A 16,935-nucleotide genomic window follows, 5' to 3' on the forward strand; every position below is an offset into this window, starting at 1 on the left:
AGTAATTAATACTATTTATGGTATTGATAATTTAAAAGTAACATGTGGTCATATTTTGTATAACTACGCTCTTATAAGTTAATATAATATTTACTTAAAGAATTATATTTATAATTAAACATTTTCGTAAAAAAAATTTTGTTAGCCATTTGTTCTTTAACCTAATTAAAACTAATACAGTTTTCATTATACTTAAAAAAAGTTCTTAACTAAAACTGTATTCCGTAGGCCATCCCGAAAAAAAACATAACCACTTCACTTGGGTAGTTTGTATTGGTGGAAAGGCTGCCTGTAGATAATACACATGTGGCAAAAAAAATGGTTTTGAATTAATAAAAAAAGATATTTTAAATTTTTATAATGCACACATTTATGAACAATAGCATTAAAGGGGCTATACCAGTGTGACACTTTCAAAAAACCGGTTTTTATTATTTTTTTTTATAGTTGAAACTGAGTATTCTATAGTATATTATTTACCATACAATAACCTACGATCTTCTTGATTGGTTGAAAATTGTCAATTTGCCATTAAAAAAACGACAACTGTTTACATAAAAAAAAGACACTTTTTTCGGAACCTCCGAAGACAGCACATAATTTCGTTATTTTTAAATATTTTTGTAAAAAAAAACTTCAAATATAGCCGAAAATGTACCTTATTCTGTCCAAAGAACTTCGAAATATTCGATGGAGTATTTAAAAAAAAAAAAATCACGAAATTCGCCTAACTTTCCACTCGTAACACTGGTATAGCTCTTTAAATATTTGATGAATGTTATATATATATAAATTCACCCAAGTATTATTAAAATATCTAACATATATTCCAAAATAAATTCATACCTTGCTAATTCTCGTTCCGATGGGAATTTGTAGAAGGATTCAGCTCCTGCGCATCTACATACACATGATTTCGGCATTCTTCTGTAAACACAAACTTATTAAAAACTTCAACATATTTCTGATATATTTATAGACCTTACCTTTATCTTGCTTTTCAGCAAAAACACTTATACAAAATATATATATTATAAAATACACACTAAATATAATAATAATAATAAACAATAAATCACTTTGTAATTGATATTTTTCTAATTGTCACTTTGTATACATATGTCAAACGACAAATTACCACCCAGGATTGTATCCTACTGCATGCAAAAATATAGAAATACTTGAAGCATGTTTTAAAATTGCACACAAAAAAATAACTGATTTAACATTAAACAACAAGTAATATCCCAATAAAATTGAACAGATACTCAAAGTAATTCAATATAATCACTTAAATAACGTAAACACTTGCATTATTTAATATATTTTAAAGTGGTGATGATCAAAATTTAAAATTTATATGTAGCTCAAATGCTAACACAACACCCTGATTACCATGAAAGTAGCAAAAAAAGTGTTACACAAAACCCTAAGATTTGATAGAGGTGAGTATAAGTATGTAAACAAAGCAAAGGTTGTCTACTGTATATACTGAGGATTGGACTCCAGTGGAAAATGATGGAGCTATATTTCTTTATTTATTGCGATTAGACAGTACTTAAACACTTCTCAGAATTAGTTGTTTTTGTTGGATTATGAACTTGCGAGCACCTACTTTGCAACTCAACGGTGGATTTCCCTGAGCCCAAATTCAACAGTATTTTTCACAAAAAAACAATGCTTTATTGACACATGAAATGCTTTATGATCGATTTTTTTAAACTAACACAAGTTGCTTCAGAAAAATGCTATATCTCATTAACTAATAGTAATAATCCAACTAATAGAAATCATATAGATGGTAGTAGTAGTATTATTTATGTATCAGCCACAGTGAAGCGTGGACGGGTCCTCTAGTGCTAATATAAATATATGATTTGTGATATTTTCAGTTTGGTTGTTTTATCAAAATATTCAAAGAATTGAGGTTTTTTTCTACAATTATTTTGTTAAATTTTAAAAATCTAAGTTGCCTCTGGAAATGTATTAAAATAATAATATGCGTTGTAGAAAGGGAGCACATATTTTCAAAAATATAAGAAATCATAAAATAAAAATATATTTGCGCGGTATGGCATTATTGATTAAGAGTGGCTAAGCACACAAATAGAATACAAACGCTAATGGCAGAAACATCTTCTCACTTCGCCACGAGCGGCAAGCGTTTTGTTCTCGTTTTCATTCAAACAATGTTGCCATTACTCAATACGCATATGTAGTTTTGTACACATCTAAATTTTCAATTATAATTTTTCATAATAAAAAATATCAAAACTGAAATCAAACTATTAAAACTAGTTTATATATTTGTAAATAATAGCATTCGATTCTGAATTTGAGTTATTTTAAGAAAATTTCAAATATATTGAAGACAATTTTTATAATTACTACAATATTTTGAGCCTGGCAACCCTGCGGTGTGAGAGAGCAATCAGCTGAGTCGTTGGAAATTCTAGGATTGGCGGGTGGTAGAAGGGTCGTTGGGTGATTATTTACATTGCGCTCTCATAAGATTCATTTGATCATATGTGTTTGAAGAAACAGTGGTTCATAAACTGAAGTTATTATTGAAATTACTTTTTATAACGAAGTTTTAAGAAATAACCTGGTTTGAAACTTTTTGCTTCGAAAATTATATATAAAATAAGAAGTAGGTTATCTGATTTAAATTTTGGTACTTGGTACAATAATGCGTGGAGCTATAGCAAATGAGATTAAACCAGATTTATATATTTTAAATGCTGATATAAAGACATATTAAAAAAAATGATTACTAAAATCAAATATTTATTATACTTTTTGTTGTCTTACATTTTAAAAATTTATAGTAGTTACAAAGAAACTTAAAATTGTTAGGCACTTTTACCCACAGTGCAACTTCCCATATATGCGTAACCGGACCGCTGAGTGATCAGAGTAGGAGAAGTTTCAATAATCCCAGTGCGCAAGAGTTGCACGAACGAAAGCTGCTCACAGCGCAGTATAGAGCCGAAGTGTTGTAGACGAATGTGGTTTATCGAATTGTATGGGTCGAATTGTTAACGTGCGAATTGTATGTGGATATGCGACGAGTGACTGACGAATTGTGTCCGCTACCCTTTTTGTTGAGTGGGTTGATTGATGTAGAATTGTGGTGAGTTGTGTTGAGTGGTATTGTATTATAAAGTGTGGTGGCCGCTTGGTGGGTGATGTTCTCAATTGTGGTGTGATATAGAGTCATCAGCTGTGGTGAATTAAGCTGTCTTATTAGTGTGCGCCAGTTTTTTCGGGTAAAGTGGGTGGATGCTTAACTCATTTAAACATCCTGGGCCCCCTAAGCGAATATTTTGCCTAGTTTTATATATATAATCTGAGACATGTAATTCGGCTTACTGTTGGTGAAGTAGCCGAGTCCGCAGAATATTAGCTGTAAGAACCGATTTTGGTTTTAATAGAAAATTGTGTTTTATGTAAGTTGAGGTAGTAATTTCCTTTTGCGTGTTTTGACGACTTATTATTATAGTAAATTTGTAAAATTGTTTTGATTTTATTTAATTTACTAGTGGTTATTTACAATTTATTATTTTATCGTTTTGACATACCGGTTGCATAGTATTTGCCCTTTCTGTATTATCGGCAATTGTTTGCATTTAATTTATTCTTGGCATATGATACGGGCTGACTCAGATACGGCCAGAATGGGTACTCCCTAGCCCTGGAGTTAGGGCTGTGCCAATAGAGTAGGGCTGTCGTAACTCTGACTCCGCTCACCAGGACACTTTACCCAAAAATTTCCCACTCATAAAAAAAAACCAAAAATTTTTTTACTGATAAATTTATCAAACATTTATTTGAAAAAAAATTAACAGTTCACTTAAACATGTGTTCGAAAAAAAGACTATTCATTTTAACATTATAAGTCTTAGTATTTCTCTGAACTTTGAACTTTGCGCAAAACTTCAGTTTTTTCTTTGATATAGTTGTAAAATTCATAGCATGTCAAATTAAAATTAAACTTACATTGAATGATACATTCTAATGTAAAGAATTTCTTTCTTTGGTCCATTGTGAACTTATTAATGAAAAAATACGTTCTACGTAAGCATTATGACTGGGCATTGCGTATAAATATTGTACTATCTTTAACAAATTTTCTTTTCGCTTTTTTTAATTGTATCCTTATCCTTTAGATATTCTTTATTTATCTCTAAAAATGACTTAAGATATGAAACTTCATGGAAGGATTCATCAGACAAAATAATATTTTTTTCTTGTAAATAAGTTATCGTTTTTTGAACGTCAGTCCATTCAGGTATATTTTTTAATGTCATCCAATTAAAAATTGCATACTTTTTTAAGGGAACCACCCAATCCTCTAAGTAGTTAATTGAAGTCGTAAAAATAGTTTTAACGTCATTTTCAAAATCAGAAATTTTATCATTCAAACATCTGTTCTTTAAATTATTCAAAACAGTTTGTGTTTGAATTCCAATAAAATTGTTTTCAAATCTGTCTTTCATATCACATATAGTTTCACTTAAAATTAATTGAACTTCTATAACTGAAATATTTCGCTTTTCAATTTTTTTTGATTTGTTTCTCAATTACAAATGCTTGGCTGTGTATGAACGGATTTTTAAAAAAAGTCAGTAATTACTTTCGCTGCTCCTTTTTCAACCTTAAAGAATTCTTTGAGCGGTATCCAAAGCTGTAATATGGGAGAGTATTTCGTTAAATATTACCTGGGCGTTTTCACAAAACTGTTTCAATCGTTCAGTTCTAACCGTGAAGATGCAGAAATATTTATATATCTTCAAAACAACAGATTCAATGTCGATTGACAGTACATCTGTAGCATGTGAAATAGTGTTGTGGAGGATATGAGCAGAGCAACCAATGCCGTCTATTTCTCGACCCAATTCAGATTTCAACTTGTAAAAAACGTTAGTTACGCCATTCCTTTGTCTGCCCTAAAAATTCGCGTTTGTTTTGTCTGCACCAAAAGCCGTAAGATTTTTTAGTGGAATATCAGCTGTTTTTAGTGCATCGATGCAGTATGTTGTTATTGTTTCGGATGTTTCATTTGGCAATGACTGTATTTTTAATAATTTTATTTCCAACCCTTTCTCCGTAAAATAATGAATTATCAGGGGGAACATTTTCTGTGCTTTGTGATTGCTCGAATCGGTAGATATTCCAAAGAATGGAACATGATCTTTTAGTATTTTAGTGAATTCCGTAACTGAATGTGATGCCAAAACATTCTTTATGATGGCTGTTGCTTTTGTTCTGGCGTTCGACTGTTTTGCGGCGATTTTTGAATCTGGATATAATACGGCATCCAGTTTTGTGGTACAATCCAATGAGCTAAATGATTGATGATGATTTACAATTCTGTAGGCGCTTGTGATTTCAGCAACCTTTATCAAATGCTCAAGTTGTGTATTCTTCTTCACCATAAAAGTACTAATATCTTTTGAACATGAAGCAATTGTTATTTTTGAAAGCACTAAGCACTTTTTACATGATCTTGAATGCTTGACTTTCCTCCATTTGCAATGTTAATGTCAAATCCACATAGTGTCATCAGTTGTTCCTTTTTTCATATACGACCATTCAGCTGTTGTGCATTTGCTACAGAAGAAGGAAATAACATTTAAATGAAATTTATTAAACAAAAAATAGAAAAACTTACGAGCGATACAAATCCACGTTCATCAGCAATGCATAAATCATATGTTCAATATGGTAGAGAAGAAACAAATTTTATTATCGATTTTCGATTAAACTAGCGATGAACATTTTTTCATAATAGCGGACTTACACTTGTCAAGTACTTGAAAGCAACTCTGCTCGCATAGGATGAGAGGGGTGAGAAGCAGGGGAAATTTCTCTTGCTTTCAAGTACTTGACAAGTGTGAATCCGCTCTAACAATAATCTGAAAAAAGAAAAGCTTTTTTTCATTTTATTTATTCACATACATGACAATTTGACAGTAGACCAGGACAATTTAAGGGTTGACCAGGACACCAGGACAATTCGTGCAAAACCAGGACGTATGACAGCCCTACTATAGAGGGATCTTACGAGAGAGTGGCCGGTAATTGCGGCTTCATTAGAATTATAATTTTTTAAGTGAAAGGTTCATGCTTTACCACAGATTCTCACTAACTACCCTAATGAGGAGCGCTTATGAAGGGGCGATAAGAAAGATATCTGCTTTTGTTAGTTTTAAATTTTTATTTTTTTTTATTTTACAATTTGGGCATCTGTGGGGCAATATTGTATGAAAAGTGTCGTTTTTTTTGTGTTTTTTTTTTTTGGAGACACTTTTGTTATATTTTATGTTTAAATGCTTATGCACTAATTGTCGTTTAGTAGCCCGCCACCGCTCTAGGATTTTTTTTTTCATCATTGGCGAAAGCCATCCTGCGGGGCCGAAAATTGTTATGTGTTTTTAATATAGGGACTGTCAGAGGTAACTCTGACTTTGTTTTTTATACCAATTTGTGGAGTATTGGAAAATTGTGGCTCTAGTGGTAGTCGTACGACGTACCGGCCATTATTTGATCGAGTAGTTGTGGCTTTAAAGAAGTGCTCACAATACTGATCTTTTATAGTTTCGTTTGCTAATGGAAGTTTCTTTAACTTTTGAGATTTACTTAATTGTTAATTAAAGTTTTTGCTCTCAAGCTGAGTTGGTCTAGTGGAAACTGGTTCTGTAACTAGACCACTTTGTGCTTCGCTGTGCAGCGTTTGAACTTTTTGTGCCTTTGAGCAACATGGTGCCTTTTGGCTATTTTTAGAATTTTGATTTTCGGGATTTGCGTTTGCAATTAAACCCGAGGTTCTTGATTTATAAGCCCTTTTTTGGGTAGAGATGTGATATCTGCTGTAATGAAGCATTGAATTGTGACAATATAAGCAGTTAAATTTGCTTTTGCAATTATTAAGATTGTGTGAGTGGGACAAGCAGTTTGTACAGAGTCTTTTTGACCTGACAAAGTTGTTCCTTTCATTTATGTTAAACTTTTTAAACTTCTCGCAAGTTTTAAGTTTATGTCCTCTTGTGCATAGTTCGCATGACGTTTGTTTTTTCCGTTCGGATGTGAATGATTGCGTTTTGTAAAATTTTTTGTTTGAATTGTTTTTGTTACTAACTTGGGGTCCATTTTGTTTATTTTTTCTTCTAACCTTTCCGCAATTTCATATTGGGTAGTGAGAAAATCTTTCATTTGTTGCCACGTTGGGCACTTTTTTCGTGATGACAGCTATTGCTCCCATAGAAGTAAGGACTTTTCTGATAATGCGGCGTTGCAAATGTTTACCAGAATAGGATCCCAGCTGTCTGTGGGGATATTAAGTGTCGATAGAACCGACATAAAAACAGTGGATTCTAGTTTAATCAATTCTACACTTGTTTCTTTCTTAATTTTAGGCAAGTTTAATAGTGTCGTTACTTGCTTATCGACCAGTATTCTTTCGTTTTCAAATCTCGCTTTTAGAGCTTCCCAAGCCAAATTGAAATTATCGTCATTTAATGCGAACTGTTTCACTATTTCGCCTGCTTGACCTTTTGTTTTGTATCGGAGGTGATACAGTTTTTGCGCCTTTGGTAGTTGTGGATGGTTGATGAAAACGGCTGTGAACATGTCCCGGAAGGACGGCCATTCTTCATAACCTCCGTAAAACGTTTCTGTATCACATGCAGGCACTTCGAGTTGGATGCCTGAACTTGCCTCTTGATTGTCTATTTGTGGCAGCTCTACTCTACAGTGGGGAGTAGGTGCAATTGCTTTGATGAGCTTTAATTGATCGGAGATCATAGCTTTCGTTTCTTCATATTGGTCCAAGCAGTTTTCGTAAATATCGTTAGCAGATAATTTAAAATTTTGTGGTAGATCTGAATCGTCAGAATATACAATGGCGTCGTGAGCCGCTTGGAGGCGAGTCCAAAAATTTTTTTAGATTTTGATTTTTTATTTCTAGTAACGATTCCGAGTTTTCGTGAATCGGTAAAGATGCAAATCTAGTGCAGTATCTTAAAAAACTGTCACTTTCTGATATAAATTTAGCAACCTGTTTTGAGCGTGTAGCTGCTGCAGGTGTATTTTGATTAGTGTCGTTATTAACCATTTTTGCGAAATAATATTACTTATTTATTTTATTTTAGCTTTAAGTTTGAAAATATTCGACCTTTTAAGGTGATTTTAAAAATTATGTAAGAATGAGCAAAGAAACTTTTGATGAATTGTTGGCAAAAGTGGCACCACTAATAAAAAAAATTATACAATTATGAGAAAAGCGATTCCAGTGCATCATCGTTTGGCCTTGACGTTGCGGTTTCTGGCAAGTGGCAACAATTTTGAGGACTTAAAATTTCTAACAGCCATTGCTCCGCAAACTATAGGTGGAATAGTGTTCGAAACTTGTGAAGCCATAATTGAAGTCCTGAAAACCAACATTGCGGTGATTAGTCAGAAGACTTCACGTGTTGACACCTAAATATAATTATCGTTTGTCATTTTTGCAGTTGCCATCAAGTGAAGAAGATTGGAAAAAGGAAGCTAATGCGTTTTACCAACGATGGAATTTTCCTAACTGTATCGGGGCGATGGATGGCAAACATGTTGCTATTACAAAACCCCCTGGAACGGATCTTTCTACTTCAATTTTAAAAAATTCTTTTTAATAGTTTTAATGGCTGTTGTAAATGCAAATTACGAGTTTTTAATGGTAGATGTTGGCAAAAACGGACGCGCTTCAGATGCTGGAATTTTTAGTGATTCACTTTTTTTATGAGTTTGAAGAACAACGAGCTCAAAATACCGTCTAAAGAGTGTCCTCCAGGTTGCGATACTGCATTACCCTATGTTTTTGTCGCAGATGACGCGTTCCCTTTAACTGGAAATATAATGAAGCCGTTCAGCCATACTTCGATGATAAAAGATGAAATAATATTGAATTGCCGACTGTCACGTGCGCGGGGCGTAGTTGAAAATACGTTTGGAATTCTTTCATCAAGATTCAGAATTTTGTTAAAAACTATTAATTTGTCACCCGAAAAAACAACAATCATAGTCCTCACTTGTTGCCACTTACATAATTTTTTAAGAAAAAAAAAATGACCAAGTATACGCCAACAGTAATCTTGCAGGTACAACAGAAACAGAAGTCCTAGCACCAGTAAATCGTACTGTTATAAGAAATCATGCAACTAATGCAAAAGATATAAGAAGCCAATTTTGTAAATACTTTAATTCTGAAGGATCTGTTTCATGGCAAAACAATATATATGAAAAACTCACAAACAAAAATGTCAATGATTCAACCAACTAAAAATAATTTTTAACCAAACACCAGTGTTTAAATGAGTTAAGCATCCACCCCCTCTACCCGGTGAAATTGGCGCATCCTAATGCTACAGCGCAATTCACCACAGGATGCCACTACACAACAACATCAATATAACACACCACACTCGCACCAACCCAACCAACAAAAGCAAAAGCGACGGAGAAGCGGACACTTTTCGATCTACACTTTCGCCATACACTCGTCGCAAATCAGCATTCGTCATTTACTATTCGTGCTGTACAAGCCGCTCATCCACAAACGCTTTTTTTCGACTCCACACTGCGCCGCGGAATTCCCACTTTGGCTTCGAGCGTCATCGTTCCACATCCTATTTCTATTCGGCGCGATATATTATTAAGCAAAACATTGTACCGCAAACAAAAGATAATTTTAAATAAATTGTGCTTTTCAAATACTCAACTACTTTTTCCTTTTAAACATTTGCGCGAGTGTCAGTTCATACCATCAGTGGTTTGTATTCCCCAATAAATTGGGTCGTTATTTGTACAACCAGAATTATATAATATAAACGACTGGATTTACAAAAAACAAATAATTCTTTTTTTTATTTATTTTTCTCTAGTATTTGGTAATAACAAAACATAAAAAATTCACTTTAATTCCAGTAGTATAAAAAAAAAAAAATTTATTGAAAATTCGCGTAGAATCCCTGTATTGATTCCTTTGAATTATATGTTGTTGGGTCATATAGAGCATTTATAAGCTCTACTGGCGATGGAGTTGATACGTAAGAAATTGCTGTTGTTGGTCTGGATTGAAATATGTTGAATAATAACCCTGACAGACGACAGCGCTAACATGCATTAGCGGGCTTAATTTACATTTATTTGCGCATTTGACCCATATTAATGCAAGTTTGTAATGCACAAGAATTCCGTGCATTTGGTTGAATTTACTAAATTTGAGTAGGCAACACTGCTCAAAAATGGCCTATTTTTGCTATTTATTGACAGATGTCGCACTTTTGCTATCCATTTTTCCAATATTCTTAACTTTTTTGCACGCTTTTTCCGCATTACAATCAATTATTGCTATTAATTTCACTCTATTATCTTTTAACGTAGATAATAATAAACGAATTTTTTCGTTAAATTTATATTGATTTTCCAAAATTACCACAATTTCTTTTAATAATTTATCTTATTCATTTTTATTTCATTTTTTTTTAATAAAGAAACAAATTTCACTATCAGCTGTCTAAATGCACAAGTCAGCCGTCTGTCACCATAAAATTTTAATTCGCATTAGCGTTGCTTAAGGCGCATTAATTTTGCTCGTCTGTCAGGGCTATAATTCCTGTATGTGCGAATTATTCAAATTTCCAACACATCCTTGAAACAAAACATCCGATATTAATTTACGCGCCAATATTTTTTGTTAAGGCTCCATCTCTTTTAATTGCGCACCCCAAGATGTGGCAACCACATCATGTGAGTCATTGTTGTTTTGTTGGTTACTGTTATTTTGTGAATTCAGGTATTCGCACGCTATTTTAATTAAATTATCTTCCTCGGTAATTTTACGTTTTTTTAGCCTATGTTGTGTTGTTGATGTTTTTGGTGAAGTCTATAATTTAAAAAATAAGTTGTACATATTTATGTGAATACATATTTATATATGTATGTATGTATATAGATTATAAAAACTACTTATTTTTACCTCTTCTAAACTATCATATTCCATGTGCTATAGGGTGTGTCATTCTGAGGCAACCTTTTTTTCAACTGAAAAACAGGCTCAAAACTTTCGAAAATGTGTAAAAAAAAGTCACTCAAAAGATGAGCTCTTAATATTAATATTAAGAGGTGCCTATTTCAAATTTTCTGTTTTCCATATAAATTACATGGAAAAAAAATCATTTTTTTTTTGTGGTGGTTATTGTGCGGAGGTTTTATATGTGCCCCGATGGCTGCCAGTAGGGTTGATAAACTCGATTCCGATTCTACTCGAAAATCGAGTTTTCTCGTAAAATAATCGATTTTTCGGAATCGACCTTCAGTAGAAGAAGTCGATTAAGAATCGGTTCTTGACATTCGAAAAATCGATTATTTTACGAGAAAACTCGATTCTCGAGTAGAATCGGAATCGAGTTTACCAACCCTACTGGCAGCCATCGGGGAACATATAAAACTCCCGCACAATTACCACCACAAAAAAAATTATTTTTTTTCTATGTAATTTATATGGAAAACAGAAAATTTGAAATAGGCACCTCTTAATATTAATATTAGGAGCTCATCTTTTGAGTGACTTTTTTTTACACATTTTCGAAAGTTTTGAGCCTGTTTTTCAGTTGAAAAAAAAGGTTGCTTCAGAATGGCACACCCTAATGTGCTAGGTGCACTTTCTTCTTGATCCTCCAGAAAATTTAGAATATTATAGAACCATAATTTTGGCTCATAAATATCCTCAAATCCAGCTCCAGACTTTTCGCTTCTTTGCACTTTCTTGAATTCTTTTCTGTATGTTGTCCTATTTGTATTTATTTTTTAACCACCATATCTCTGTTTGCGTCGGGATATTTTTCTTTTAATTTTAAAACTAATTTTTCGTATGCTTCAGCTTTCATTATTCTGTTGCTATATTCTTTGCTTTTTATTCGCCATAATGAAGGTGATTCTTTATAAAGTTCAAGGAACTCGGTCCAAAACTGTTTGTCATCACTCATAATTAAAATAAATGCCTTGTTTCCTTTTTTGGTTTGATGTTAACTTCACAAAACTGAAACAAAACTGAGCTAATTTCGCCATATACTACGCAAATTCACTGCGCAGTATTCAGACTTGTGTAAAAATATGAAAATCGTTTTGATATTGCTCAGTTCGCTGCACAAGTAGCACAAACACCCCCATATACTACACAAACGCACTGTGCAGCGCTAGACTTGTGCAGTTTACTTGTGTGGTCTATGGCCGGCATTAGAGAGATCAATTCGTTTTTTTTTGATTAAAATGCACAGATTGTTTGTGCTAATGTATATGAACAACAATATGCTGTAATGCTTGTGTAATTTTACTTTTTTTGTTTGCCAATATATTTGCACAACGAAAAGAGAGCGGGGAAAATGGATTCGGAAAAAACAGGTGTTTTCCGTATGCACTATTATATATACATATGTATATATTATGTTTATATGTAAATGTTCTGATAAGTATGTTTGTAAAACAAAATATATTTTCACCACGTAGATACGCATACATATATGTATGTTTGTAAGTATGTTTTTTTTTAATTATTGCCTTCGCTTACTAATTTTAAGCAATCCATAAGCAGGTATAAAGGGTATTGCCGGATACTGGTGTAAGTGAATACTTGAATTTTTATTTTATTGGTGCGATAATACTGTTTAGACTGCACGAAGGTAAGTACATAGGCATCGAAATTTTTGGTATCTGTATTTCTGTATGTATGCATATGTGTATACTGAACAGTTTTCGGGTTTTATATTCCTATATATATATACATACATATGTGCATATAATATATAATACATATTAAAGGACTTGATACGCCCACTTGGTATTTTGGTATGATATGTTTTGCAGGGTATATTTCTTTCTGCGATTTGTTCCTCTTTCTTTGCTCCAGCTGACTACCTCCTTCTGCCGTTGTTTAGTTTTGTGTACGCCTGTGTGTTTCTTTTTTGGTTTTTTTGTTATTGGTGTTTTAGTTTTTCGCGCCCGATTTGTGTTTAAGCTTATTACTTAAATTTCGTTTTCGCGCACGATTAATTATTTAGTTGATGTTTTGTGTTTAGGTAACGCACGTTAGTTTGTTGCTGTTGTCTTTTGTTCGTTTTGTTGTCGTTGTCACTTCACCTTTTCTCTCCACTTTATGTATGTATGACTGTATGTACATATATTTTAAATGTACTTCACTGCACCTTCTGTTGATTGTTATTTTTGTTTATTATGTGTATATAAGTATACGGCTATGTTTTTTTGTTCGTTTTCTCCCTGCACACTTTTATTTGGTTGCTTTTTTTTTGTTTGTTATATACGTATGAACATTTTGTACTTGTTCTCTGCACATTTTGGTTTTTGCACTGCACAAGTATATATTAATATATTTATATGTTTATTGTGGTTTATGTTTTTCCACTAGTGCCTGGGGATGTTCGAGCAAGCAAATAACTGCGGCAATATTGCAACCCTGATGTTTTTTTGCAGATGCTCAGCTGATACTTATGCATATATTTTGCAAATATTTTGCGCGGCATGCAAGTAAATTGAACAAGTGGAGTTAAAAAGTTTCTAAAATGAATTTTTTAATAAATTTAACAGTTGATAGCATGGTGGAGAGTGAGAGTGCTTTACTTTTGAAATACAAACAAAAAAGGAAAGAAAGTTTTGCGCGTAAAAAGAAATGGCTGTTGACTGAAATTTTAAAAAAGAGGACGATAGTGAAATCGCAAAATTTTTTCAAGACAATTCCATTTTATCCTCCGGACATATATTTGTCACATTTTCGGATGTCTCGTGAAACATTTGCGGTAAGTTTTCTGATTTAAATAATCTAAATAAACACATATATATGTATATACTTCGTAGGAATTAAAGAGCGCCTTGGAGCCTTTTTGGATAACGTCACGAGGGGAATATTCAATGGATCAGGCCTTGCATATTACCCTGTGGAAGCTTAGTAACAGCAGAGTCACTTATCGTGAATTATCAGATAAATTTGATGTTTCAAAAGGGACTGCCCACAAAATTTTTCTTAAAACGATCAATGCAATTTGTCAGTTGAAGCATGAAATATGTTGGCCATCAATTTCCCAACAGCAAACAATAATGGAGCGTTTCCAAGCGAGCCGGCCGAATGCATTTCCTTTCGTAGTCGGCTGTTTGGATGGGACACATTTTAAAATAAACACACCGAAGAAGGATGCAATTAGCTACTATGACCGAAAGGGGAACTATTCCATTATTATGCAGGTATGTACATATGGTGATGGTTAAGCTAGAACTATTTTAAAAACATAAAACATTTGCAATGTTTAGGGCATATGCGACAGCACATTTCGTTTCTTGGATGTTTTTATCGGCTACCCAGGGAGCTGCCATGACGCCAACGTATGGAAAAATAGTCCGATATACAAAGGAATTACGTGTGGAGAGATACAACTTGCAAAAGATGCTATAATTTTAGCTGACTCAGCTTATCCTCTTTCAAAATATTTGATCGCGCCTTATAGAGATAATGGACATCTGTTGAGAGAGGAGAAACAATTTAATTATTATTTAAGTTCAACTCGGGTATTCATAGAACAAGCTTTTGGGATTTTGAGGGGAAAATTCAAAATTTTAAATCATATTGATATTCAAAATATGGAAGAGGTATCAAAAGTAGTATTAGCTTGTGTAATTTTGCATAATTTAATAATGCGGAACAATTTTAATGATTCTGAAATCAATTATCCATTGGAAAATTTCGAAATATTTAATGAAAACGATGCTGAAATGCATGAAAACATAAATGATACTAACGAAGGTATTATCAAAAGAAATAATTTAAAAATGTTGTTTGTTTCTTAAATTTTTTATTTTTTAAATAAAAATGTTAGTAAATAAATATATGTACATGTGATATTTTATTTCATTTCAACTACTTCAAGTACAGGTCACAACAGTAATAAAAAATTATAATTAGAGATCAGGTTTACATTAAATTGTTTTTTTTTTTTACTTTTCGGTTAACTTTTCTAAAGTTTCCCGCAGCTTCATCATTACGTTTATTTTTTCTTTCTCAAAATTCAATTTTTCTTTTTCAAATTGTAGCACTTCTTCATGACGTGCTTGTTCTTTTAAAGCCTCATTCTTTAAAAATTCCAATGCTTCATTGGCGGCAGTCTTTGGACGCTTTCGTCGTTCGTTTACGAGTTGACCCTCGTAAGAGTCGTCAGTCTTTTCATCCCCACTGCATGCACATACTTCGGCGCTATCCACTATGGAGCCTTGAAGGTTTTTGGCTGGCGGTTGTATGGAATGCCGCCTACCGTACACCTCGTCGAACTCTTCAAAGAACTCCCAGCTTGTTGCCTCTCTCCCAGTCTCCCCATTTCGTTTCTTTATTCGTTTGTATGTCGCAAATAAATTTAAAAACTTTCTCTGCATAAGGTCCTTTGATTGCGGAACATCCCTATTGACCAAGCTCATTTTGTTGACCACTTTTGCCCATAATACCGACTTTTTGCGTTTCCCCGCAGAAAATTCGTGCTCCATTTCGAGCCGGCATCTCACGAGGAGCTTGGTAAAATTGTGACATAGCTTCGGGCTGGAAATGATGTTTAAAATAAAAAATAATATAATATTATTCATTAGTACACATAATTAATAAAAATAATTAGTTATAAACAAAAATAAAGAGTGATTTCGCTTACCTCATTTCCTCCATCACGAATTTTGTTGATGCCGATTTTGTCACTTTTGCGCGCACGAAATGTCAATATTTGAGTTGTTCGAACGCTTGACATTTGCAAAAGTTGCCACATTTTTGCGTCGAATATGATGCTTTGCAATATTGCCGCAGTGATTGAGACTCGAACATCCCCCCTTTCTGTTTTGTTGCCGAAAAATTTGGAAACAAAGCAGTATTCACTTTCACGACGTCAAATAAAAATGCGCACGTATTTAAAGTGTAAAATAATTTAACGTTTATTAAAACTTATGAAAAAATATAATATAAAATATAATGTTCTGTTTGAAATCCGAGTACACGTATACGGAGCGGGGAGGATGTAAACCGGACCGCTGAGTGATCAGAGTAGGAGAAGTTTCAATAATCCCAGTGCGCAAGAGTTGCACGAACGAAAGCTGCTCACAGCGCAGTATAGAGCCGAAGTGTTGTAGACGAATGTGGATTGATTATTGATTGATTGATTATTATCAAATTCTATGGGTCGAATTGTTAACGTGCGAATTGTATGTGGATATGCGACGAGTGACTGACGATTTGTGTCCACTATCCTTTTTGTTGAGTGGGTTGATTGATGTAGAAGTGTGGTGAGTTGTGTTGAGTGGTATTGTATTATTAGTGTAGAGTCATCAGCTGTGGTGAAATAAGCTGTCTTATTAGTGTGCGCCAGTTTTTTCGGGTAAAGTGGGTGGATGTTTAACTCATTTAAACACCCTCTATACAAAATTCAATATCGTGTGATGTGTAATTTAAATCTTTCAGAATTTCCATTATTTTGATAAATCCCGGTGTTGGATCGACTAGGGCCGAAGGCCGCCAACGCCATCCTACGTGGAAAAAAAACGTGACACAGCCCGGTGTTGGACCGACCAGGGTTATTTCTTTGAATCGCGGCCGAAAGCCGCCAACGCAAAAAAAAGAGTTCTACGCGAAAAAAAAACTTAAAAAATCCCGCTTTTGGATCGACCGGGGGTATTTCTTTGAGTCGCGGCCGAAAGCCGCCAACGCAAAAAGGAGTTCTACGCGATAAAAACTTGACACACCCCGGTGTTGGACCGACCAGGGTTATTTCTTTGAATCGCGACCGAAAGCCGCCAACTCAAAAAGGAGTTCTACGCGAAAAAAATTTAAAACACCCCAGTGTTGGACCGGCCAGAGTTATT

General features: G+C 33.6%; 1 protein-coding gene and 1 long non-coding RNA gene across 10 annotated transcripts in view; one reads left to right on the forward strand and one right to left on the reverse strand.

Moving 5' to 3' along the window:
* Positions 1 to 12,746, reverse strand: LOC125779561 (uncharacterized). Of its 3 annotated transcripts, XR_007423313.1 has the most exons (5): positions 11,018 to 12,303; positions 5,675 to 10,924; positions 987 to 5,613; positions 847 to 927; positions 1 to 289 (listed from the first exon to the last, which is right to left on the reverse strand). It is a non-coding gene; the product is annotated as an uncharacterized LOC125779561 (long non-coding RNA). The 3 variants fall into 3 exon arrangements; XR_007423314.1 differs by lacking the exon at positions 1 to 289 and adding an exon at positions 12,608 to 12,746 and having other exon boundaries at positions 296 to 5,613; positions 11,018 to 12,079; XR_007423312.1 differs by lacking the exon at positions 1 to 289 and having other exon boundaries at positions 296 to 5,613.
* The window catches only part of LOC125779332 (uncharacterized), a 17,653-nt gene continuing 13,034 nt past the window's right edge, over positions 12,317 to 16,935 (forward strand). The window contains exons 1-5 of one of the 7 annotated variants that reach the window (XM_049460618.1): positions 12,332 to 12,441; positions 13,463 to 13,581; positions 13,642 to 13,850; positions 13,909 to 14,292; positions 14,359 to 14,937. In XM_049460618.1, coding sequence (XP_049316575.1) covers positions 13,545 to 13,581; positions 13,642 to 13,850; positions 13,909 to 14,292; positions 14,359 to 14,892 — 1,164 coding nt within the window. In that variant the 5' untranslated portion in view covers positions 12,332 to 12,441; positions 13,463 to 13,544 and the 3' untranslated portion in view covers positions 14,893 to 14,937. Of the gene's footprint in view, positions 12,442 to 12,516; positions 13,195 to 13,323; positions 13,582 to 13,641; positions 13,851 to 13,908; positions 14,293 to 14,358; positions 14,938 to 16,935 lie in introns of those variants that run through there. The other 6 variants (XM_049460614.1, XM_049460615.1, XM_049460617.1 and 3 more) reach the window with 6 other exon arrangements.

This window comes from Bactrocera dorsalis, chromosome 6, assembly GCF_023373825.1.
Source record: "Bactrocera dorsalis isolate Fly_Bdor chromosome 6, ASM2337382v1, whole genome shotgun sequence".
NCBI lineage: Eukaryota > Metazoa > Arthropoda > Insecta > Diptera > Tephritidae > Bactrocera > Bactrocera dorsalis.